The sequence below is a fragment of the Fonsecaea monophora genome (genome assembly GCF_001642475.1).
Source record: "Fonsecaea monophora strain CBS 269.37 chromosome Unknown Scaff78, whole genome shotgun sequence".
NCBI classification, from domain to species: Eukaryota; Fungi; Ascomycota; class Eurotiomycetes; order Chaetothyriales; family Herpotrichiellaceae; genus Fonsecaea; species Fonsecaea monophora.
The window spans coordinates 74084-99570 of NW_019174009.1; the positions used below are offsets into that span (position 1 = coordinate 74084).

Consider the following 25487-nt stretch of genomic DNA (forward strand, 5'->3'; position numbering starts at 1 on the left):
ATCATGGGGTCCGGTTGAGTGGCGGCGGCTACCGCGGTGCTTGCGCCGTGTTGCTGGTCTTTGCTTGAAGGAATGCTCCAGTACTCTTTCTGGAGACGGGGGAGGTCGATGATTTGAAGGTTGCGAGCAGCACAAGATTGACTTTTGGAATGTCTGCCCTAAGGGTGGCTAAACAACAAGCTCTCTAAGGCTGTTCTAGGAGGGTGACTTTGCGACACCACTAACCCCTGGGCGCAGGAAAAAGTTAAAGATACAACACTTCGAAGTGTCATCAATACCGTCGTGGAGCCGAGTCAATGCATGGCGTGAGGCGTCTCTCATATCTACACAGACACTGGACAAACAACTTCTGTCGGCCCCCAATGTTTTATCGCCACCTGATACCTCATTTCCGGATTCCAGATCTCAATTTTTCCTTTTGGGGAGGGATCTATCATGTATGCGAGAAGTTAGCGAGCGAGCGCGAGTGGATCTGGACAGAAAGTAGTGAGACAGAGACAGGGAGGGAGGGGTGGGGGATAAGAGAAGAGGAGAGAAGAGGAGAAAAGACCCAAGAGATAGATATCAAAGGTATTATCAATATCCTTTAAAACCGTCCGTCTAGTTATTAGTTTATTATTGACCCTACCCATGGCATGAGCTTTGATTTAATATGTCTTTACGTAGTTAATAGCATCCATCTCGATTCCGCTCGCTCCCTTTGTTTTTGACGGTAGCCATCCGTGTTGGTAAGCGCACCCCTTGCTTGCCTTGTTTTGCCTTGTTTTGCTTTTTTCCTGCTTCTGCTTCTGCTTCTGCTTCTGCTTCTGGTGTGCTTCTCCTTCTTCTTCTTCTTCTTCTTCTTCTTCTTCTTCTTCTTCTTCTTCTTCTTCTTCTTCTTCTTCTTCCTCCTCCTCCTTCTGCTTGTGTATTCTCCTTGCACTGATCTGAGCCAGGTCACCCTGGGATGGGCACGGACGAGCTCTTTAGAAAAAATCGAGGGTATATACCTACGGTCGGTCATAGTATGGACGGTGACGAGCGCGGGTAATCAGCGTCAGTCTTATGTCAGTGTCAGTGTCAATATCGGTGCGACCTGCTGTCAGCCTGTCATCGGCTCAGCTGTCAGTTAGTCAACTCAGTCAGCTGCAGGTGCTTGCTTGGTTACTCGTATTGATTTGCGGATAGGGCGGCCCATACATCGATACAGACAGACAGTTCATACACGAGTGAGTGCGCAGAGCGGCAAAAGTCGTGTGAAATCAGTTGATATCAGAGGGATTGGGTCTGCAACACTGCTTGGACTCTGGATAGGTGTCGACGAGGTGCCTCCGCGTGTTCCGATGCCACCGCAAAAACACAGCAATAGCCCAACCCTCTTCGTCTCCCTTGATTGAGAACAGATTTCAATTAAAAAAAGGAATGGCACTGGCACCAGGTTTCTTAGAGAGAAAAAAGTGATCAAACATTGTCCACTCGCGTTTGAACAATTTAGTTAAAAAGCCATCCTTGACCATGACAAAGTTACCTGGTGAATGATGCCAATATCCACAGCCAGCTTCGAATTCTCCCCTTTCCTCAAATAGCCATGTGCAAACAGATGATACTTGTGGGCGTTCTCGAACCGTAAAGTGCCGGGGTTGTGTCGCAGGCCTGTGGTGCTCCGGCCCTATTGAATGCCATATTGGATAATTTCTTTTTTTCTCTCCACAACTTTTGTCTGTCCATTTTTGCCCTTGTCCTGTTCCATACCTTTGTGTTCCACGCTCTTGCTCCTTCGCTATGCTGGCAATATCCCCCTAGACAACAGCAACATACACATGTGCACGCTCAAGCCCCAAGACCACACGTTTTCCCATCGATGCCATACAGTTTTGTTCGCACTCGTACCAGGGTAGTTTTTGTTTTCTCTAGACCTCCATGCTCCTCCCCCCCTTTGTTCGTGCAGCCTATTCCTGGGGTTTCCATGGCCATTTTGTGCCTCTGCGCATCTTTCTTCGATTCCAACACCCCACAGTCCCGAGCAAAAACACACAAGCCAAGTTCTCTAGGTCGTTCCTCATATGCAAAGATTGTCCCATTGCCGGCGCTTTCGACCAAGTTCAAACCCTCCAGCAGCCCAGCCTCCAGCACCGCCCGCCAATATCCACGATACAAAGCTAGTAAACAGATGTGCATTGAATCTGCCAGAATCAAGTACATGAAAGTGGGGCGAAAAAAACAAGTAGACCACGTTGCTCAACATGAAAGATGTCGTCGCAGTCGTTAATCGGTCAAATGAGTGAACTTTAGTGACGTTGTGTAGGCGACTTGAGAAAGGCAGAGAGTTCGGTGGATGGGAGGTGGGTTAGGCGGGGCTCTTCGCGCTCTGAGGACCACCATTGCGACGAGGGCCTTGGTTGTCATCAGGCGTCACCATGCTGAGGCTGTCAATACCAGCAGAGAGGAACGCGAACGGGTCTCCACCGGGGCCATTACCGTAAAAGCCATTCTGAGGGAGATTACTCGGTGCATTCGTGTCTGCAGCACCGCTAAAGGCAGCTTGAGCCGCAGGGCCGAACGAGGAATGTGACATGTTGCTAGATGCGTAGCCGGGAGTCATGTTGCCCATCTGTGGGAAGGGAGCCGCTGGTGGTCCACCCATACCGGAAGGCATGCCAAATTGACTGGGTGGCTGGGCAAACGCCGCTCCAGAACCGAAAGCAGCTGCACCAGCACCATATGGAGCGGGTCCTGGAGTGCTAGCCATCGAGCCTGGCCCCATGCCATACTCGGAAGGAGGTGCCATTGGAGAGGGATAGGCCGAATCGACCACGACTGCAGCTCCGGAGCGAGGGGCACCACAACGCAGACAGTTGACGTTCTTGGCAAAGTTGTGGTATGAGCAGCCTTCTGCACCGCATCGCCAATCACCAGCTCTGAAAGGAACAATACCAGCGCCGCCACGGCCGTGATGGCCCACTCCATGTCCATGGTGTCCCATGTGAGGATGATGGCCCATCATGTGAGGAGGTCCATAGCTGGTGTACGAATTGTAATATGGATCAACACCCGTAGCTCCTCCAGCAGGGAATGAACATCTGAAGCAGGCAGTACGGCGTTGGAAGTTGGAGAAGCCACACGAAGGACAGTTCCAGTCGCCTGGCCGTGGTCGGTTTTTGCTTGGAGGGAAGGGAGTCAAGATTTCGGCGGCACGATCGAGGACTCGGCTTGAAGAAGGCGAGACCTCGATGGCCTTTTCGTTGAGAGCGCGTCCGTTCATACAGAGACTTTCAGCGGCCTGTGAAGCAAAGTTAATTTTGTGTCAATCCAGGATCCAAGTATGAGGGGTGGAATTGATGAAGTGTCGGAGGAGTTTGAAGAAAGGGGGAAGAAAAGGGTTGATATCAGTGCCGTAAGATGTGAAACTGGGAAATGAAAGTGAGACATACCTCTTCGTGGGAAGAGAAGACGGCGAAACCTGATCCGGTCGGCTTATGCTGATCTGGAGTACGAAGGGTCCAGAATGCGATTGGCCTCCCTCCGAATTGAGTGAACCAGCTCTCGAGTTCAGACTGCGTTGTGTCGTGCGGCAGACCGTTCATGTGTAGAACCTTGCTGCGTTCTTTCAAGAAGGCATTCACGTCGGCCCTGGCGTCCATGGGGCGAGTCAAAACATCCGGATGTTCGTGGGCGGGCTGAGACTTCCGAATGAGGCCCCGAAGAACCCTGGCCAGAGTGACTGCCTCTTCCATGGCGCGGCGAGGGGAGGCAGGCGCCAACGCCTGCAGATGGAAGGGCAGGTTGTGCTTAATTGGCGCCGACGATTGCACAGGCTCCACCTCGAGAGCAGCACAGATGTTTGCGAGAGAACTGGGGCCAAATGGCAGGGACTCTGGATGGTGCTGCTGCCATCGGGCATACTCTGAACGCAGGTCAAAGGTCCGGGAGTGTTGCAGGTAAGCCGGTAGGACGACTGCCTTATCGCGAGCTTCTCGAGGCAACTGGACCCGCAAATCCCAGGAATCCAGTGTGACAAAGGAGAACTCCAGGTTCTTGGATATAAGGTGCTCCTGAGCGAAATGGTCAAAGCGAGTGACTGCATCCCGGAAAGAGCCGGCATTGCGAACATGTTCCCAAGTCAAGGTGGTGAGGCTGGCTGTGATTGCAAGGATCAGTTCATGCAAATCTCCGTCCTCCCGACACAGATGTACTCACTGCAAAGGGGTGTGATGGGCGTGTTGACGGGCTTCACTAGGACGCTCTCCCGATAGATCTGGCACATTTGTCAACAGGTCCGGTCATTGCTTTGATCGCCTTTCATCTCCTTTATCCTCCTCCGTAGCAGGCATCGCCAAGAAAACGTACCTCATCACACGTCTTACTGTCGAGCAAGATCCAACCCAGTTCAATTACTTCTGCAGAATCTTTTGTCACATAAACACCATGTTCATCGCAAGTGGTCGCAACATGAATGACCACGTAGCGGTCAAGCTTGGGGACGGATGGAGCAGTGGTCGCCATGACAGTTACGGAAAATGTGACCGTTGGGGTTTCGCTGGGAGGACGATAGGACAGGCGGGCAAATTATTGAGCAAGTCGAGAATTCTGGGCTATGCTTGAGACCTTGTCAGCCAGGATTCTAACAGACCGTGGGCAGGAAAAAGAAAGAAGTACCAGACAAGAGCTCACAGACGTCGAGTCAGGAAAAAAAAAGCAGACCACCGACCCAACTCCAGCAGCTCGGGGGAAGGTTAAGTGCAGGACAAGCGGCGAAGATGAATTTGATACAGGTCAACCTCTCTCTGATTCCCCCTGAAGACAACAGGATACGGAGGAAAAGAGAGGCAATTCGACAAAGATCAAAAACGGACGGGAGTGATGCCGATGGCTGCGAAAGTGAGTTGGGGAGAAAGATGAGAATCCCAAGTGGAAACAACAGCAGAGATGGAGTTCAGTTCGGGTGCAAGCAGTCAAGTTTGTCGAGGCAAAATCGGGGGAGCTAAACCACAAACTCACGTTCAACTCGGCTTTTCCTGTCCAGTTACCCAGTGGCTGACTCTAGGTATCCCACTCCCACGCAAACCAACCCGCTAAACCTAAGTTAAGGACCAAACGGCTGCAGACCACCGACCGGATTCCTGGGTTTGGTGGTGGCTGGTTTACAAGCGATTCTCTTGTTGTTCTTTGTCCCTGCTGCAAAGAAAGTCAATGCCGACGATAACTGGGTGTGAGAAGAAGTCCTGTCTACTACTGGGTATTCTCATATGGTGGGCCACGGCGCAGGTCGTTGGGGCTGTCACTGTCACCCATATTTCTCGAATTTCAATTGCATGGAAGTGTGACCTTCGAAGCATCTGCCTACTGCTGGGGTTTCCATCACTCCGGGGCCGACAGGCGAGGGTACCGTGGCCATGGGTTCACCATTCTGTCCTACGCATGTTTGATTGATGACCGCACAAACCAAGGGAAAACCAAGGTGAGTGCAACCAACATGCCCCATTCATATCTACTCTACCTACTAATACTGGCTCTCACACAGCAAGCGACGTCTTATTTTACGATGCCTCCTCGTGGATATCTGCAGTCAATGACAGCCCTGCTTCGCGTGCGCTAATCGCGGCGACACTCGCACAAACAGCAAGGAGAAGGACGTCAGAAAAATTTAAAGAACGGTCCTCCCACCTGCGTGGTCAGTGTGGCTTGTTTCAGGACGCTGGGCCCTGGACTTCCGGAAAACGGCCTGCTCTGCTAATGCTAGTTGGTGGAGCTGCGAAGCACATTTCAAGTAAGGCTCCGTCTGTCAGTTCCGTGAGCTAGAAGCTCCCGGTGCCTGTACGAGGATGCTTGCTAGGGCCCCGGGACCAGGGGAGCAGGCAAAGGTTGTTAGTACCTAGGCTACTGATAGTGGGCACTTACTAGGCGTTGTGCTAGGCTAGGTGGCTAGCTCCCACATCCACCAAATTCCGGAAACGTGGGATTCGCAGCGAGGGGCGCGAAGGGCTCTGTGCAAAAAAAAAAAAGCTTACTCGTACACTTTTTAATCCAGCAGAATTTCACACTTATTTTGTACTCCGGGACCGCATCCCCTTCCATCATCATCAGCGCGGGGTCCACCCTCGACTCTGCACTTGCCTGCGGGCTGATGCATTGGTCTCCAGGTCTTCCACGAGCCCCGGGCATTGGCGTGCTGCCAGTGGCGCACTGAGGGGCTCAAATGTACCACAGAGGGAGGCCTGTCGTGTTGACTGTCTCTGCTTTCTTCACTGATTGACGCAGGTTGACACAGACTGACCACCAGGGTCCTCCATCACATCACGTCTGGGCCCTGCAACTTCAGCTCGCGGTCCTCCACCCTGTTTAGAGCCTCTTGGTACCGCTCCTCCTAGACTGAAATATCAACTGATTTTCATTTCCAGAAGGGGAAAGCGCCTGTTCCCGAGTTCCGGGGCACGAGCAGATGCGGTTCTGACGAGGACCCCCGGGCCCCGGTGCCTCTAGAGCTAGGCTAGTAGGGGTTGGTAGCTGGGGCGTGCTGCATTTGTACTGGGGTCTCAAGCCAAACTTTGCACAATGAGAATATTGTCTGACACAAAAATACCCTGTGCGCCGGAGAAAACCACCTGAAGACGATAGAGTGGTCACTGTGCCAGATTGCACCTCACGTCGGAGAAGAAGAGGAAGAGGAACACTACTGCTCCTTAAGAGCGAATCTTGCCGGAGGTACAGGCCAATGTCGCCTATACGAGGGACTCCGTTATTTCATCGGATTGGATTGAGATGGTCTCTTTTGCGCGTTTCTGCAAACGGGCTCGATGGGCTTGATGGAACGGGCAAGGCTGCCTGAAACGGGCTGGCTGCAGGTCGCAGGGTGCGCCCGTTTCCACCTGTACCCGTACTCCGGGTTGTCCACGCTTTTCCAGTCCCCTTTCGGTGAACCCCCTTCTGATCAACCAGCACGTTGCTCCAGGTACGCAGTAGGCACTGTGGCAGTCAACGGAGTACCTCGTACTCGGTACACCCCGCCTTCTTTCTTTAACTACGAGTACGACCACTGCCGATGTCCCACCAAACCTCTTTAGGGTTCGTCACGGGCGACTTGCTTATCCCAAGCCCCAGCCAGTCTGAGCCAATGATGCCATAATGAGCCGTTTCTTCCTCATTGCCACTACCTGGAAAATCACCCAATGGAAATGTCCCAGATCAGATCTGGGGGTACCAAAAAGCAAAAGCAAAGATGCCCAATATCACCTGTCGTGGAAGATATTCACTGTGCAATGTCAATTCCTTCTTGAGGTATGGATCGGCATGTCCTACGGCTGATCCTGATGCCCAATCCGAGCACCCATCCCCGGTTGTGCCGCTGCCAAACACACCATAAACAAACCGCTACACTATATCAAAAAGTGAAAGGCTAGAAACTCACTCTCTTGCTCAACCCTCTCTCTCCGAATCAACCACGATCTTCCGCTGATCGTCGGCTGCTCTAGAACATTGAACTAAAGAATGTTCAAATCGAATGCAGCTTCATAGCCATTGTAGGCCACGCCTCTCAGATTCCAAGCTGATCGTTCACAGGTCTGCGTGTTACCCCCAGCGTCGGTGGCTTTTGCGAAAACCCTCTTGCCTTTACCTTTGTCCATCTTGATCTCGGCTCTCCACAGAGACCAGGTCCAACGACTGGCATCTTTGCCACCATCCTCGAGATGTGCGTCGGTCCAAGTTCTGCCTTCATCACCAGACACCTGAACCCTGACCACCGGACCTTGAGCGCCTTGTGGAACAGCATACCCAAACACCTCGATCTTCCCAGAAGAAGGAAGAACAATCGTGGAGCCCGAGGTTGGGTAGGCAACACAAGAGTTAATCGGCATGTCCAGCATGGAGGGACACTGGTCCCAATATTTCTCAGCGGTTTCAACACAAACCGCCTCGGGCGGCAAAATCTTGTAGTCACGCTGCTGATAGAAACATGGTGATTCCCTGTCGGAGACGGTGATGCGATCTAGCCATTTCACAGAGCGAGCCCCCAGCACTCCCGGGACGATGGAGCGGACGGGGAAGCCGTGTCTGGCAGGCAAAGGCAAGCCATTCATCTTGTGCCCAAGAAGTGACAAGTCAGCAGACGCGCCGTCGAAAAAGGGGGCAAGGTTACGGTGCGCTCTCGATTCGTACCTTGACCGCCAGGATCACATCCATGGCTGGGTCCATAGCCCGGTCGAAGGGGATGCTACCCCCATACCACTCGTCGGCCTGAGTCTTGCCTCCGTAATTGGCAAAGTGGACATGTTTTGGTGGTACATTGTCACCCATGGTGCAGTGGTCCTGAACTCCGGCGGCGAGCAGAATGTCACGAACCCGAGGACCCTCCCACACGCAGGTCATGAGAGCAGCATCCTCCCAGTCGACTCCCACGACCTCCCTGATGCGAGTGCGCATAGTGTGTCTGCGGTTACCGGCGCACTGCAACGTGCAGGTCACCCTGGCTTGCGGGAAGTCGTTCATGAGCTGGTCGACGGTGAGACTAAGGGTCCTGCAGACGAAGGCCTCCCCGTCAACTGTGACTCGATGGTCCGTTCCGACCTTGTGTTGAATCGGACCGTGGTTCCGGTCATAGTTGTCGGATTTGGTGATGAAGCTGTTGTCAAAATTGAGAGACTATTCTTGTTCGGGGAAGAGAGAATGTTTCCCATACCTTGAAACAAGATCGATCATATACGGCTCCCGATTGATGGGTTTTTCGACCGTGCCATCGTCGTACGGACAAACTTTTGCCTGTTTCGGCGTGTCAGCCATGGTGGTATTCCCCTGGACAACACAGCACAATGCACGGGTAGCCTTACAACTGGCATGGCGAGCAGGTACAACGTCTGTGAGACTCTTTGGATAGATGAGCTCTACTGGAGAGATGTCGTCCTTGAGAGGGATGAAGCATTGGTTTGCACCCGAGGGAGCGGTGGGAGGCAGAGAAGATCAAAGGGGGGGGGGTAAGGGCATTCCCACCGCCATCTCGCAGTTGCTGGCACCGACGCTGTTCCCCGAAACCCCGATTGTTTTCCTGATAGGAGACTCGGTCAATGGAAAGTTCGTGCGGGGCAGAACGTGCCGATGCATGATTGGAGTGTTCTACTTGGTAGATCTGCAGGAGTTGTTGGTCCTGTCGTCTGGTGATAGAAATTCTCCCTGAAACACCCAGGTTTGTATAGACCTAGCCTGCTGCTGTCGACTAGCAAGGCTGAGCATGTCAGGATACCTACCCACAACACGGTCTGCTACTGGAGCTGGGGAGCCACTGGAGCCCTCAAGTTAATAGGGAAGTCGGTTCAGCCAACCAGAGAGGTCATTGAGACGGAGCCATCGAGCACGCAATTTTACGGTCGATCATAACAGCCTGACTAGCACGTGTAGTTGTATGCTCGGTAAAAGCAGTACTTTCTGGATGGTAACGCAGATTGATCTGCCCGGACACCTGCTCTGAAGAAATTATATGGCTCAGCGTCTGTGTAGTGGAAGCTATCTTTTGAACCTAATACTTGGGCAGGATATGTATGCAGTACTTGTAGTTGGCAAGTATGAACTGAATAGAGCAAGTTCTGGGGCCTATGATCCGCTGTATGCCAGTACACATGGCTCGTCTCGGTTCACCTGCCGCCCGCAATGGGCTTCGGATATTAATTCGACCTTAGTCCGCCATCCGTTGCGATAGCATTGCTTGTGACCAGTTGGATCAGCAACTATATCTTTCAGCATGACCCTGTGGAGGTACGTTCCCTCTTTGCTTCCGCCGAAGATTGTCGCCTAACTCGTCTACAGCTCGTACAAGGCTCTTTCCCCAAAGACCCGCGCTGTCATAGGTGTCGCGCTGATGGTCAATGCGTCCGCGATGCTGCTGTTTTCGGATCAAATCGAAGCGTCCCTCGGACTGACGCCGCCTCCTGACGATCGCCAAAAGGTTTTCAAGGTGTACAGCGTGGAGCGGGAGACCAAGGGATGAAATTGAAGCAAGAATGTCGACGCAAGTCAGACGGTCGCCCGTGCCGTCCACCACGCCTCTTTCTACGAAAGGGACGATGCCTGGAGCCGAATTCCGCAGCGAAGTTATGTTGTCGGTGGTATACATTATCAGTATATACGGGTCTGCGGAGAGGCCGCATGCCACGTCAGAGGGCTACCGGTCGTCTTTCATGTGGAAGAAATGCCGACTCCTTGTCAGTCCTCAACGCATTTCCGGCGACCGAAGCACAGAAAGAAATTGGCGCTACTAGGTGTTCAACCAGTGAGGAGATGGGGTTTCACGCCATACCCGAGGACAACGAGCAAAATCGAGTCGATGGGGTCCAGAAAGGATGGACCCAGAGCTCGACATTCTGCTCGATACCTTACCCAACTGAGGTCTGGGACTGCTTATAGGAAAGGATGATGGAGATTGTGATCTCAGCTGGGCCGAGGGAGAGTCCCGTACCCTCCTGTGATTGTGAACCACGGCGGGTCGATGATGTTCTCAAAATTTGAACTGGATGGGTGCTGTCAGAAGAACCTTGGGAACTCGCGCTCGCCTTTCCCGAGGAATTTATTCCCAAGCCTCGCTTTCGAGACATTCCTTGTCACAAACCTCTGGACTCTTGAATTAGTACGCTCAGTATCCAATTGACTGGTAAATCCACTCAGGGATACAATGCCTACGCAGATAGATAAAGCACTGCTGTCCATAAGTACCCATGCAGTTTGGTAGAATGATGTCTGTGATCTATCGGTGATTCATTGACCCGCAATCACCGAACAGGAAACTAGGTCTCACCTTCATTTCCAAACGAAACCTCTCTGTCTTATGATTAGGTCAATGGAGTTTACATTTTTCTAGCTGAGTTTGAGTTTGGTGCATAGTAAATAATAATACTCAGAAGCATAATCTGCTAGGTAATAGGCCCTCTATTTTAGAGATTCTTTTTTTGGAAGAGTGCTTGAGGTCTGGGAGTTGCGGTTTCGCACTTGGCCGTTGAGGGAAACAAGCTATTCCGATCCAATTGGATCCCCCTTTCTTGCCAGATGGCTACGGGCAGACTGTCGCCAGCGACCTTATACAGACTCAATCACAGATTAGGACCTCGCCGCGGCCATGGCCCATTGGCCTCTATCAGGACCTTTGCGAGTTCATCGTCCCTCTGCCTCCGCACGACCGAGCTCGACGGACCTAAATTGAGCGGGTTGAAGGTCAACCCAGCCCGGCTCTGGGACACGATCCACACGACAGCGCAATGGACTTCGGCCGCGAAGCCGAAGACGGGCGATATCAGGACTGAGGGACTCTCGCGGCTGGCACTCGCCGACGACGACAAATCCGCGCGGGACTGGTTCATCTCCACCACTCAGTCTCTGGGATGCAGGACCCATGTGGATCAGATGGGAAACATCTTCGCCATCAGACCGGGCCTATCGTCGTCGACCTCTCGGCCCGGTAACAGAGTCGAAGCACCTGCCACGTTCGCCGGCAGCCACTTGGACAGTCAACCTAGTGGCGGACGGTTCGACGGCGTCTTGGGCGTCGCTGCGGGGATCGAGATGTTGAGGGTCCTGAATGAGAACTGGATCGAGACCGAGGGCGACGTGGGCGTGGTGAACTGGACAAATGAAGAAGGCGCTAGGTTTCCGGTTAGTATGATGGGGAGCTCGGTCTGGGCTGGACGCGTAGGGCTAGAAAAGGCATGGGGTGTTCGCAGCGTCAGTTCGGGAGTGCCCCAGGCCACGGTCAAGGACGAACTGCAAAGAATTGGATATCTAGGGGACGTCCCTTGCTACCGTGATGGGAAGCCCGGCACACCCCTGGGCGCGCACTTCGAATTGCACATCGAGCAAGGCCCGAAACTCGAAAGGGCGAGACAAAAGGTCGGGATTGTCGAAGGCGTCCAAGCATACAAGTGGTTCACCGTCACGATAACGGGCAGAGAGTCACACTCCGGCACCACGGATTTCGACAATCGCGCCGACGCCCTCTATTTTGCCGCAACCTTTCTGCACAAGATTCGCAAGATTGCCGAGAGTCTCAAAGGGCTAGCAACCGTGGGAATCATGCATGTCTCTCCCGGCAGCATCAACACCGTTCCCGGACAGGTCGAGATGAGTTTAGATCTGAGGAATCCTCTGGACAGGGGCTTGAAGAGGATGGTCAAGAAGGTCGAGGAGTTTATCCAACTGGTGAACGAAGGTGATCACACGGACTCGCAGGAGGCGAAGGAAGGGGCTGGCAAGAACCACAGTGCTCCCAGAGCGGCGCCCTCGGAGAGGGTTTCAAGGCTGAAGGACAACCCACTCACGAAGATCCGGGTCGAGATGAAGGAAGATTTTTCGAGCGACGCCATCTCGTTCAACCCAGAGGCATTGCAGTGTATCGAGGAGAGCGCCATGGCTGTCTTGGGCGGCGACGCGACCAAGCTCCAGCGAATGCTGAGCGGCGCGGGCCACGATTCCGTCTGCACCAATGTGCAGTGTCCGACGGGCATGATCTTTGTGCCTTGTAAGGATGGCGTTTCGCACAATCCGAGCGAGTGGTGCGATGAGGAGGACTGCGCTATAGGGGCGAATGTGCTTCTTCATTCGGTGTTGAGGATGGATAGGCTGAGGAAGGAGAGAGGAGATTTTGACTGAGATAAAGAATGACAAAAATTTGGAAGAGGGCAAAATATCGTGAGAACACTTCAAGAAGCAGTTAGGAACAATCCTACGGCAGAAACGCATCGGCCGACCAACGGAGGGTGATTGCGGTCTCAATGCATGACAATTCGCAATGTGCTCTATGTGGTCTCATGCGAGTTTTGGCACAGATATCAGATCTGGGCGTCGCTCCGAAACATGCTCAACTGGCGCTAACGCCGCTTGTCCAGGGCCTTCAACAATGTGCTTTTTGGAAAAGAGGTCTTCATCTCTCAGATATGTTCATGTGCACGCAGGCCAGCTCCCGGGAAAGCAGATATTCCAACCCTCAAGAGGCCGGAGGGGGGGCTCCACGTCCACGTCCAAAGCCACCACGGAAGGTAGGCGCAAACTCGCCAGGGGCACCACCCTCTTTACCCTCACCACGGTCCTCACGACGACGATATCCGCCCTCACGATCACCACGGGGTCCGCCACGGCCGCCGCCACGGCGCTCACGGTCATCACCACCCATCATACCACGTGGAGGAGCATGGCTGCGCTGCTGCTTGATGTGTGTCGCGGGGACGATCTCAGCGGGCAGGTGAAGCCATTCGCGCAAGTAGTCCAGACCCTCGGGAGTCAAAGTGTAGTAATAGTATTGCCAGGAGAACTGCGTCTTGAGGTATCCACGGGAGGTGAGGGACTGGCAAGCCTTGATGACCTGCAACACATCATGTCTTGTTAGTCCTGGCTTTTTGTTTTCTCTCGTCTATTGCAACTCGGTTGCGCCAACGTACAAAGAGGTTCTTGGTGTCAATGTCGCCGTGCTTGGGGAGGTTGTAGTCCTTCTTGGCCACGAGCACACCTTCGCGGAAGAGGTACTCGTGGATCTTCTTGCGATCGGCCTTGGGAATAAGCCTACAAAGTAGAGGTTCTTCGTTAGCATATTGTCTCAGAGAGCAAGCAGGGCGACAAGGTGTCCCACATTTTTGCGAATGACCCTAAGTTTTCCTTTCTGGGAATGAAAAGCTGAGAGGGAAGAGGAAGTGTTGCTGCGAGTTCCTGGCGCTCTTCGGGGAATCGCACACAACAGGAGGTGAATTTGGAAAAAGAGAGTGGTGGAGGTGGAAATGTGAAGGTTCAAAACCAAAGAGGACATTCCATGCAACCCCAAGCCGAATGTGTGTGTCGACGCCAAGATTCAGCTCTTGGCAATTATTCGGTGCGTTATATGACATGTCTGGTGAGATTTCTACATTCACTTGTAGTCCGCCAATAGGAAGCCTTGAACTGACTCTGGACTACCTTACTAATCCCAGCAGTCCACCGTACGAACAGTCGACCCCTTGGCAAGAAAATTCTTGGCAGGCGAACTGGCGCACTCTCTGGATTTTGCGATTTTTGGATTCGTGGGACTGAACGACCCTCTACCTCGAGACGGCAATACACACCACATCTCAACAAGATCTCGACGACGTACTCTTAATTGCTCTCTGGGGGACTGCTGATTTGATCAGGTCAGTATACGAATTTGCTGTGTACACCTGGCGGGAGGAAATGCATTGAAGAACCCACGAAGACGAACAATCTCCCCTCCAAATCTTTCGATCACCCATCCATCCCGCACTCGATACCTGCTGTTGTGGACATTAAAAGAATTCAATACTGACGAGTTTGTGTTTCATTTGCAGGCCTCCTCAGTCCCGCAATCATGGGTATCTCACGAGACAGCCGCCACAAGCGGTCTGCCACCGGTGCAAAGCGCGCATACTACCGCAAGAAGAGGTACATATTTTCCCACCATGCGAGGATGTTTCTTTGAGCAAGAGAGAGATAGACAAAGATGATCAAAGTCTGACATTTGTGTTTCGATATCTACAGAGCCTTTGAAAAGGGTCGTCAACCAGCCAACACCCGTATCGGCACCAAACGCATCCATCTTGTCCGCACCCGAGGCGGCAATACCAAATACCGTGCCCTGCGCCTGGAAAGCGGCAACTTCTCCTGGGGCAGCGAAGGCATCGCCCGCAAGGTCCGTGTCATCGTTGTGGCCTACCACCCCTCCAACAACGAACTCGTCCGCACAAACACCCTCACCAAGTCCGCCGTTGTGCAGATTGACGCGGCCCCCTTCAGAACTTGGTACGAAGCGCACTACGGCACGAGTATTGGGCGGAAGCGGACGCAACAGACCAAGGCTGCCGGTGCTGGTGCTGCGGCTGCCGAAGGTGGAGAGACCAAAGTCAGCAGGAGCGTGCAGGCGAAGCGGGAGGAGCGGTTGAAGAAGAGCGGCAAGATCGAGCCGGCGCTGGAGAGACAATTCGAGGCCGGCCGTCTGTACGCCGTCATCAGCTCTCGGCCTGGCCAAAGTGGCAGAGTGGACGGCTACGTTCTGGAGGGTGACGAGTTGGCCTTCTACCAGAGAGCTATCAGAAAGTGATAAGGATATGATACTCGACTGGCGGGAAACATGGTGGGGGTGTAAGAACAGGCCGACTGCATCTGCAAAAAAGGGATGCTTGTCCGTCTCGAGGGTGACCTTGTCGGATGTGGTGGAAATGGCACGAAAAAGACCAAAAAAAGTCCTCAAGTCTGGGTGGTAGTGGACAAAGCAATCGATTATTGACAGAAACCGATTGTCGTCTTGACGATTACGAAGATGGCGGGTTCTGGTCGTGGGCCACAATGACCTTTAGATCAATCCTCTTCCTTTTCTTTTCTTTTCTTTGCTTGCTTCTACTCTTGCTTGCTTCTTCTAGCCTATCAACAAACATCCCTTGATACCTTGATAGTGTCAAAGGCCTTTCCTTGCTCACGGGCAGGCAGGGCGACTTACTAAAAGGACAGGGAAGGGAGGAGAAACCAAATATGCAAAAAGGGAAAAGGTGACAGATCGCTGGTTAGAATTCAATCTCAATCAATCAATCAATCATGTTTGTTGAAAGTTCCTTGGCAGTAGACTGGCTGGCTGGGTACAAGCTCGAATCAGTGTTTTTCCAAACCCCCAAAACTCTGGAAAGTTCTCGTCACACCAGGCCCTTTCATGAATCATTTCAACTGTGAAGGTTGACATTCGGTCCCTCATCTGCCTATGTCCGACAAAGTCCGTTTGAACAAGAAAGTCATCGCCCCTGTTTGCTTGCTTGCTTGCTCCCTGCGATCACCCAAGAAACCCGCTTGTCCAAGAAAAGGTTTTCCCAAGGCTCCTGGTCGCCAACAAGATCTAGCCCCTGAAACAGGATCCATCCTTTCCAAGCACATTCAATTATCGTACGCTCAAACGTACGCGACCTTGCTCCTGGTGGGATTGACAAGGACATGGCCAACTCAGTCGATCCTTTCAACCACTGGAACGCCCCATTCCTCGTGGGGGGTGACGCTGATGAAAATAGCCGCAGCTCGAAAAGGAGAGCATCTCAATGTGCAACTGGACACACATCGACAATCAGGATGCAGTGACGTTGCCATCATGATGTACAGTCAGGGCTCCACCAAATGAGTTAGCCATACAAGTCAGCAAGATTGGCAGCGAATAAACTTACCAAGAGGCTCCTCGTCACCAGTATTTCCGTTGAAGGAGAAAAACTCGTCACGAATCGCCTGTGCATACTGACTAATCGAAGCTTCGACGTGAGGATGGACGGGAGTCATACCGACCATACCAATCTGTTGGCTGAACGGGGAAGAATTTCTCGCGTACGCGGCTTGAATCCTAGCCTGGCGCTCAGCTTTACGGCGGGCAGCTCGCACACGTAGTTCCTCGAGCTTGGCTTCATGAACTTCGATGGCGGTGAGAAGTCTCCCATGAGTAAGGTAGAAGTCCTTGGAGACTTTGAAGTTGAAGAGGATGTCTGCTGCGGTGGAGCTGGCCTCCTGCAGACGATTCTTCTCGAGATTGAGAATGGTGTCAAAGGTGGCTCTGTCAACATTGCTGTAGTTTGCGACCTTGGACAGAGCGTCTGGAATGACCTTGATGCAATGGGCCATGAGCTTTTTGTCATCACGAGAAATGAACAGATTGTGAGTGAGCTTGATGTAGAGTTCAAAGCTGACCAATTCAGCTGTCGCCATCAACCAGCGGCCTTGAAGTTGCAGGAGGTGCTTGTAGAAGGCCAACAGCTTCTTACCCCCAGGAGAACTGACCAAGAAGGACCGAATGGCCGACAGAGCAGGTCGCAGGTTTTCGTACTGGACTTTTGGACCCGGCTCCTTGCTCAGGAGGTATTCGACGAATCTTGGTGTTGCGAGCACGATCTTCCCAGGAAGAGGCGCTTTGTTGTCGAGGAAGTGTTGCAAGCTCCGCTTGTTGTCTTCGTAAAGGAGGGTGAAGTAAGGGTCGAGAGTGACTGACTTGGACGGCGCAGTCCTCAATGGGAGGGTGAGAGTAGAGGTGGTCGAGGGCATGTCGGGGACCTTGGAAGGTGACATGTTCGCTGGTACAGGAGAGTTTGACATTGTACAATTACTCGGTAGATGATCTTGTCTCAACGAAGCTGGCTGATGTTGAAGCGGGGATGGTAGATGTAGAAGACAGTGAGCTCAGACAGAGATGAAATATTAGTAAACCAAAATTCCCTTGGGACCAAGAGGCTGGGGGACAAAGCATCCATGGGTGCGGCAGAACTCGATCTAAACAAGTGAATGATATCTGATCGTCACGTTGATTTGTAGTGTATGTTCATGTATGTGTTCTTCACCCTTCCCTGCGCTTACCACACAACAGCTTGGACATTTGATATCTCTTTCCGTCTTCTTCAAAAGTCAGGACTCGAGATACCCCAGGCGATCACCTTGAGCTCATGTTTGACAGTCTGGAGGCCTGAGAGTTCCATCATCACGTCCCAAGTTGATTGTTCCAAGATTCTTTCAAAGGATGGACACCCAAGGGAAGAGCCGATAGATCTTTCCTTACACCAATATGGAGTCCTGCACAGGTATATCTTGACACATTCGGCATTGATAGTATACAATGCTAGCTGGACAGCATCAGCTCGGGCGGTCGTTCTGGAAGAGGCAAACAGAGAACATTGTAGGCTGATTAAGCGGCCTAGAGCTGATGCAGGTTGACTGTTGCAGCTTTCGTGGAGCCCACGATGATCATCGGTATACTCGTTTAACAGCACCAAGTCGAGCTCGCGCATTCATCTGTTACAAGACATACCACAATGGCACAATAGCAAAGACAAGATGGAGAAGCAAACAACGTGGAGTCGCCAGGGCAGATGGCGGATGCTTGGTGGAGGATGCTCGAATAGGAAAAGGTGGCACACGATGGTCCGAAAGTCGGTTGATGGTCGAATGAACTGTGGCTGCAACCATCTCTACCGAGTACCGAGTACATCGTCACCTCATACTGCGTCTCAACAACTGACTTCCTGCTCCTATTCCCACTGCCACTCTCATATCGACCACAGAAGAACACATCTCGAGTCCCAAATGACCCTCCTTTCCAAGACCGAGCCGTCTACCTCCCTTTCATATTCGCCTACGACCGGAGACCTGCCGACTACAGCATATCGATAATGTCGCCCTCTATTCGAAAACAATGGCTGCCTTGATCGCACTCTTGTTCTTCATCGATTCCAGGCACTCGGCCCATTGCTCCAGCTTGAATGTCTTGTTGACAATGCCTGCGACCTTTACCTTGCCCGAGTCTATTCAACCCATCGTTAGTCGCATGCGCGTGGAAAGAGCAAGGAATTGACAAGACATACCAAGGTAGTCGATGGCAGCAGGGAACTTGTAGGTCTCGCTGAACGACCCAAGGATGGTGATTTCGTCCCCGAAGATCTTGGTCGGTGGCCACGACACACGGTCCTTGTTGCCGTAGACGCCATAAACCACAAGCTTGCCGCCTCTTCGGACATAGTTGATCGAATCCTCCAAGATCTTGACACTACCCGTAGCCTCAACCACAACATCAAAGCCATAGGGGTTTTCTCTCTTGATCTTTTCAAACTGCGGGCCGGGGTCCTTGCGAGACAGTTCAACGTACTCATCAGCCGCATCCAGGGATTTGGCGAGGTTCATCTTCAGTCCCTCAGGTGCAGCAATGACAACATGGCAACCGCCGTTCTGGCGGAGCATTTGCGTCAAGACGAGACCCGTAGGACCCGCGCCGAACATGAGCACGCTGGAACCCATCTTAGGTGAAATCTTGTCCAGACCGTGGGCGGCACAGGAGGCGGGCTCGAGCAGGGTGGCGTCGACATCGGACAAGTTCTTGATCGGGAACACTCGTTTGGCAGGGTATGCACAGTACTCGGCAAAGCCACCGTCCATGGTCACACCGTGGGCTTGGAAGTCTTCGCAGAGAAGCTCCTCCCCACGACGGCAGTAGAAGCACTCTCCACAAAGTTCCGAGTTGTCTGCAACAACCCGCTGACCGACTTCGAAACCCTTAACCTTGGGTCCGAGGGCTGCAACGACACCGACGGTCTCGTGACCGGGAATCAAGGGGAACTGCGGTTTCCGTCAGATTTGTTCAGGGCCATCACGTTGAACTGCTGCTCGTACCTTGGCCAAGAATTCACCCTCGTGAATGTGCAGGTCGGTGCCGCAGACACCGCAAGCCTTGACCTTGATCTATGTCCTGTCCTCAGCATTCTCTTCGTTCAGTCTCGGTCGAGCTTACGTACCAGGATATCATTTTCACGAAGCTTAGGGAGGGGGACCTCGACGACGCTGAACTTTTCTGGCTCATCGTACTCTAGATGCACACACGGGATCAGTCGAAGTTTCAGCCAGGATCTGCCTGCGGACCAGAATCGAGAACCAAACGTGGGGATATCGAGGGAGTCATACTCAACGCCTTCATCTTGGAGGGGAGACTTGTGGAACCCATTTTGATCTACGATCTCTGGTCTATGGAAGATGCAGCAGCACAAACAGGAGGAACAAGTTGCAGAGAATATTCAGGACGGGAGAAGAAGCAACAGAAGACGTCTAAAGCGGTCGACCGATCACAAAAAGAAATATGTTGAGGGGGGACCTCGCGCCAGCCAAAGCTACCCAGCCTCACGTAGCCATGACAGCAACAAAATGATCTCTTGGGCAGCGCAGCCGAGTGCGGGGCGAGTATCTGCTTGATCGAAACTTTTTCTCGACATTTTCCGATGACCAACCAAATGGCCATGGACGATCTCACACCCCTCCGAGATATCATCGTGCACCCGTGCGTTATCTCATTATTCTCAGAGCCAGATATCTGAGACCGGAGCCAAAGATCTTGTCTAGCCCAGCTTCCCCGTTTCCGAGCTTGTTCACTAATGACCCTCGTCTGCACTTCGGGCAAATTCCTCCGCAAGATCGGAGGGGGGGGGGGGGGTTTCTTTCTCGACAAACAGATCCAGTGGTCCTGGGAAAGTCGGTGAGCGCAGCCTTGGGACCTGGAGCGTTCACGATCTTGAGGCAGGACTTATCATTCGCCCTTGGTCCATTGTGAAGCAGATATGAGCCACTGGGAGAATTCCAGACTCGTCTGGAACCTGTCTCACACGGCTAATCAAAGTTGCACTCTAGCGCCCGAGCTTGAGAGCTGTTGCCCTGAGGTCTTGCTCGGTCTTTTTTGCCCTGACGGATGCGGATGCACCCAGGAACAACCTTGTTCCCGATTCGACGGGTACATGTCACCACTGCCAACAAGCCAACAACGGCGCGAAAACACAGGGGGTGACTGGACTCAATTATTTTTACCCAGAAGTACCTGCGTTCCTGACTCCTTCAGTCAGCACCGAGAAAATCCCACACGCGTGTGCGCTTGAATCTTTTCCCGCCAACTCTCAACGAGTTTGTGCGCGACTTTGTGGCCTCGTCGCGTGACTCACCGGACCTGTGGCTTTCAGGGGCAAGAAGCGAAATGTGGATGAGGGAGAGACACATTCACAAAAAGATAAACCGGACCGCCCTCCGCTCACACCACAAGACAGGCCAGGTAGGAGGTCGTTCACTGTGTTCATGGTCTCCATGCCATGATGCCATGATGCCATAGTCTGTCCATCTCTTGTTACCTTCAAGTACAAGCACTCGTCTGTCTTGGCTTGTCAATCTTTTCCCCGCGACCCTCCTTCCCCTCCTTGCCTGCTCGTTCCTCGTCGCTAGCATTATTAGTGCGATAGTGGGATAGTGCCATGATCCAATAGTTCTTTTCTCTTATATCACCACGCCCTCTACCTCTACCTTGCTTGCCCTTTTGATTTTCACCACGACTATGTCCTCTACTACTTTTTCGAGATGGCGAGATGAACACGATTTGGCCATCAGGGCGTCGCTCACTCATCTGTCATATAGAAACCAAAGAGAAACAGAAAACAAGACGGTTGATCGCCCGTGACTTTCCTATACTCGTGGCATGCGTTGTCCCAACTTTTGCTTTATATGTTCGGGAGCCCAAAGCTAACCTTTCCTTTTGCTCCTCGTTCTTGACCCAATACAACCAAGGTGCAATGCGACGCAGTGCGATTCAACACTCATGAACTGAGTCCAAACTACTCGGTTCAGATTCCCTTGCCATACTTCCAAGCGGCGCCTGTTTTCCAACGGTTGCCACGGGGCCGGTAAAATGCTTCGACTCTCAAACTTCCAACACCAGCGCCGACGCTCCCGAAACCAACCCCAGAGAAAAGCGTGACACATGATCCAACACAGAGAACGTCGTGGCTCCTATTTCGTCCTGCGGCATCTGTCTTTGGCCTCTTGCCTCTTGCCTCGCCTATATCGTGCCACCAGCCCAGCGCATAACCACAAGATCTATTTCAGTCCGAATCCTTCGCTCCCCAGCACTGCCATCCAGAGCTTCTCCTCCAACTTCTCCCGCGACGCGTATCGGTACAAACTCAGAGTATTAAAACATGTTCTCGCGATAGGGAACCGTTCCACCGGCTTGTTTGTTGGTCTTCCGAATTCATCCATTTCCTCCTTGGCACGGATCAACTGGATACGGATCACTAGGTTTGTGGCTCCCATAGCTGGGATTCGATCGCTTGCCGTGATGAAACTCAGGATTTTCCGTTGATCTCCTGGTGATACGCGTGCAAAAAATTCCCAGAACCAGACAACTTGGGGTTGATTTTCGGGCGGTCCTTCCTGCTTAGGCCAGCCTTCGTATGTCGCCACTGCGCTCAAGCTGGCGATGTCAAGTGGTTCATCAGAGCCTCTCACGAGAAGCTCGATCTCTTCGGGTCGGAATAGGGACAGCGCGTTGCCGCCACAGACGGTGAAGAAGCCACGCTTGAACGGCTCGTATTGCCTTGCCACAGCTGTGTCGAGTAGATAATGGATGTAGAGGTCGACAAATTCTCGTCGATTCGAGTTGTTAACTGCCCTTTTCTCGCCGCCGGGACACAGTGGGATCTGGATAATATCACCGTAACGGTCCATTTCAACCACGAAGTCGCGACAAAATGTCTCCTCGACATCACCCTCAAATTCAAGCAGTTGTCTGAAACCTCGTGCCAAGGCAGGTCGAAACTCAGCCAGGTCTTCGAGGGTGAACCCGTGGCCGACTTTGGGGATTGACGACAACTTGTCGCCGGTTGCAGGTGCCGAAGCCAACATTTTCTTGAAGACAAACGGCGGAAACGCCACATCCAAAATAGTCGAGTTGTAGATGGCCAACCCGACCAACACCCCAACCAAGAAGAACTGCTCGGATGACTCAAAGCAGAAGGGATTGAAATAGCAGTATTGAGAATCATCATCATAAACGAACAGTCCATGGTGAGGATCAAATATCTCTCTCACCAGTAACAGGAACCATTCCTTACGAAGACCGCCTGCATCAACCCCTTCTTCTCCCTGAAAATCAATGCGCAGGCCTTTCTTGATGTCACTGCCGCCAGATCCGACAACCTCCGAGACACTACGCAGACTGTCCTCGACCAAGCATTCTCGTCGGACTTTGAGAATGAGGTACTGACTGACAGCTTTGCGACTGAGGATGCTGTCAAAAAAGGCCTCTCTTGCTTTGATTTCCATCTGTCTTCGCGCATCGTGCTCGAGGATGTGGATCTTGGCATATATGCTCAGAAAGAAGGGATACTGGCAGAAGGTGAACTTTGTCTTGGTCGTCTCCCAAGTTTCGAAGTCGGCCACAAGATCGGCATAGTCCAGCATCGTATTGTAGAAGTTGCTGATGGGTATAATCTGACCATGGGAGTATGCGTGGTACTTGGCACTGAGACCTGGACTATGTAACCTCTGCTCCTGTGCCGCAAAGGCGTCCCTCTTCCGCGCAGTATGGCCAACATTGGCGTGGAACAGCAGAGCCATGACCCTTGCGGCCACGCGGATTTGCCAGTCTTCGCCGTACGAAGAGAGCTTCGGCTTTCCGTCAGACTTGTCCGCTGAAGTGGAAGAATGTCGACCCCCTAGTGCGGCGTGAACTTGAGAGGCATGGTGCATCCCAGAGTCAGAGAAGCTAGGGACGAGGCCCTCTGTGGGGTTGATGAGTTCGTGGGCTGGAGTTTTCTGTTGTCGGGATAGTCTGTAACTCACGAAACTGCCAACCATTTCCACCGTCCTTTGGAAGTGGCCGTCAGAGTATCTGGAAAACCATGAAACCAGATACTGGTGATTTTCATGAGAGAGATTAGCCATCAGGCCCAGAATCCGCTTGATGATGCCAGAGTGATGGCCGAGACTTCCTGGGCGTCTACCGCCGCTTGGAACACGTTTCGATGGCGAGTCACGGGCTCTATCGTCAACTTGTTTTCCTGCCGGGACCGGAGGGTGAGGTATGGTAACCCCAAACATCTTGCCTGTCTCAAGCCTCGAGGGTGTCAATAACGGGTTAGCTAGAAGGATCAGTAAGAATCGACAATCCTCGGGACGCTTCAACGGTTGCCTTGGCCGTTTCAAGAGATTTTCCGTGATCTTCAACAGGCTCCGCTGTAAGTGTATTCGGGATTCCATGATGTCTCGCTGAATACCCTCTAAAGGGGTCGACTGCCAACATTGCTGTGCCTTTGGATCTGTCAACTTTGGCCTCAATTCGTGCCAACGTTGTTCCCAGTGATCGCCCGCATATATCAATGAGCGATACCACTCGGCAAGTTCGAGCCAATTGATTCTTGGATGTCTCCCACTTGCAGAACTGCGACTCTTCTCTGGGGACCTATCTCGCTGATGATGAGATTCTCTGACCGACATAGCCGCACGCCCATTCGGTGCCCCTAACCACCATGATCCGTTCTCCGCAACATCGCCAAGCAAAAGGGTTTTTGCGTCAAGCTCGGATAGGAAGACATCAGGCTCTAGTACAGGAGCCGAAGCAGGTTCGGACAATTGCCGCCTCTGGTGTGTCCCTGAACCAGACCTGGGTTTAGGTTCCTGGGGTGGACGAGGGGTGAGGAAAGACTGGTTTAACGTGGTACAACCTACAAAGCAACCAGCAATGTAGTTTTCGACCAGACGGAAGACGTCGGATCTTGGGCCGGACGTTGTGATTGAGTGCTGTACAGGCTCTAATGGTTGTCGTCCTCTAGAGCTCTGCGGCCTGTTGTGGACCGAGGGTAATGAATTGAAGGGGTCAGCTGGGTAACCTTGAACAAAGGATGGCCCGGGATATCGGTTTGCGTGGCGAGGAGATAGGTTGGCTTCCTCATAGCTGGGTGGTTTCATTCCAGGATGTGGCGACGGTGGTGGTGAGTCCTGTTCATCCGTGGGCTGTCCCTCCAGCACACCTTCTGGCGGGGTTCCATCCAACAGGAACGAATCCTCGGCCGGTGAGTGATTGTCGATTGGTATTGGGTGAGTAGGTGAAGAAATCCCGTCGTACTTAATGCGAGACTCGAGATAGTGTCTCAGGCAGCGATCAAGTAGCGATCTCGTTCTCTCAAGAGACACGCATACGAATTTGCGCTGGGATGAGGATCCAGCCGCCGATGCCTGGGTATCATCTTTGGCCTCCGAGCTGTACTCGAGATCATTGATGGTCAGGCAGGTTGTACATCGGAACACCTTGAGTCCCTGGGGCCATCGGACGGTAGAGTCACAGGTCATACACTTCCCAGTTACCGGCTGGCGATCACTCCGTGGCATGGAAGCTTCAGCAGCTTGCTGCCTCATATTTCCCTCTTCGTGCCGAGTATCGCGCGTTCCATCAAAATCAATGCCATGCTTGCTCTTTTTCTCCGACTTTTTGGAACCAAAGATGGAGGGAAAGGGGTGACTGAAGGACCGACTGTGGTTGAGCTTCGCGGAGCTAGAATCTGGTGATTCGGGGAGGGGTTTTCGACGTAGGGTAGGAATCTCGAATGTCTCGGCCGCAGCACTGACTGGGGGCGGTGGTAGGGGTCGATTGAGGTCGGTGCCCTTGGGTTGATCATGGCTTGTACTCCGAGTTAGCTGGACATTGTGAGGTCGAGGCCGGCTGGGATGGTGGTCGTGGGACGCAGATGATGGCAGCGACGCCATTGTCGTCATGTAGAATTGCGACAGAGCCTCAGATCCTGGTGATGGGGCGAGGCGAGCGAGGTATTCATAAAGAGTGGGCCAGTGAAGCCAGTCCACCGACGACGCTTCGATGTCTCAGAAAGTGCTAAGGGCTTAGGTGGCAGCGCAAGTGGTGTTTGCGTAGTGTATGGTGTATAGGTATAGTCTGGTGCCTTGGTCACGATATTCATTCGCTTAGAAAGCAAGTCCCAAGGCGGACACGCCAGAGTAATCCAACAATCAATCTCCTGGGAGGGTGTCGCAGCACGGATAGTCGAAGTGAAGGAGAAGGAGCTCCAGCATATTGTCCCGTCACAGACGCCAACAATAATGCTGGGGGCGCAAGGCAGGCACGATCGGCGTCGTTCACGAGGGGTTACTTTGGGCGGAGGGAGGCGAGACGAGAGTAGTAGACCTCATCGCCATCCGACTGCTTCTAGAGGGAAAAAAGTGGTTCTGGTGGTGGT

At 52.7% G+C, this 25487-nt stretch overlaps 8 protein-coding genes across 8 annotated transcripts; 2 read left to right on the top strand and 6 right to left on the bottom strand.

Annotated features, from left to right (window-relative positions):
* Positions 1-2326: 2326 nt before the first annotated feature.
* On the bottom strand, positions 2327-4482 carry AYO21_08721 (hypothetical protein; the record flags this gene model as incomplete). Its single annotated transcript, XM_022658664.1, has 4 exons — positions 2327-3259; positions 3411-4117; positions 4177-4234; positions 4327-4482. 4 exons carry the CDS (start codon positions 4480-4482, stop codon positions 2327-2329), a joined length of 1854 nt encoding a protein of 617 aa, XP_022509025.1.
* A 2975-nt stretch (positions 4483-7457) lies between these two features.
* AYO21_08722 (hypothetical protein) lies at positions 7458-8754 on the bottom strand (the record flags this gene model as incomplete). Its single annotated transcript, XM_022658665.1, has 3 exons — positions 7458-8054; positions 8134-8596; positions 8654-8754. The coding sequence occupies 3 exons, from the start codon at positions 8752-8754 to the stop codon at positions 7458-7460; spliced, it is 1161 nt and encodes a 386-aa protein (XP_022509026.1).
* A 2250-nt stretch (positions 8755-11004) lies between these two features.
* AYO21_08723 (hypothetical protein) lies at positions 11005-12600 on the top strand (the record flags this gene model as incomplete). The annotated part of the gene is made up of 1 exon (XM_022658666.1): positions 11005-12600. The coding sequence occupies one exon, from the start codon at positions 11005-11007 to the stop codon at positions 12598-12600; it is 1596 nt and encodes a 531-aa protein (XP_022509027.1).
* Positions 12601-12934: 334 nt separating this feature from the next.
* On the bottom strand, positions 12935-13575 carry AYO21_08724 (hypothetical protein; the record flags this gene model as incomplete). Its single annotated transcript, XM_022658667.1, has 3 exons — positions 12935-13309; positions 13386-13506; positions 13562-13575. 3 exons carry the CDS (start codon positions 13573-13575, stop codon positions 12935-12937), a joined length of 510 nt encoding a protein of 169 aa, XP_022509028.1.
* Positions 13576-14299: 724 nt separating this feature from the next.
* AYO21_08725 (hypothetical protein) lies at positions 14300-15028 on the top strand (the record flags this gene model as incomplete). Its single annotated transcript, XM_022658668.1, has 2 exons — positions 14300-14373; positions 14470-15028. 2 exons carry the CDS (start codon positions 14300-14302, stop codon positions 15026-15028), a joined length of 633 nt encoding a protein of 210 aa, XP_022509029.1.
* A 1005-nt stretch (positions 15029-16033) lies between these two features.
* AYO21_08726 (hypothetical protein) lies at positions 16034-17016 on the bottom strand (the record flags this gene model as incomplete). Its single annotated transcript, XM_022658669.1, has 2 exons — positions 16034-16074; positions 16131-17016. 2 exons carry the CDS (start codon positions 17014-17016, stop codon positions 16034-16036), a joined length of 927 nt encoding a protein of 308 aa, XP_022509030.1.
* Positions 17017-18120: 1104 nt separating this feature from the next.
* Positions 18121-19432, bottom strand: AYO21_08727 (chlorophyll synthesis pathway protein BchC; the record flags this gene model as incomplete). Its single annotated transcript, XM_022658670.1, has 5 exons — positions 18121-18242; positions 18303-19050; positions 19105-19173; positions 19227-19342; positions 19393-19432. 5 exons carry the CDS (start codon positions 19430-19432, stop codon positions 18121-18123), a joined length of 1095 nt encoding a protein of 364 aa, XP_022509031.1.
* Positions 19433-21336: 1904 nt separating this feature from the next.
* On the bottom strand, positions 21337-25002 carry AYO21_08728 (hypothetical protein; the record flags this gene model as incomplete). Its single annotated transcript, XM_022658671.1, has 1 exon — positions 21337-25002. One exon carries the CDS (start codon positions 25000-25002, stop codon positions 21337-21339), a length of 3666 nt encoding a protein of 1221 aa, XP_022509032.1.
* Positions 25003-25487: the final 485 nt, after the last annotated feature.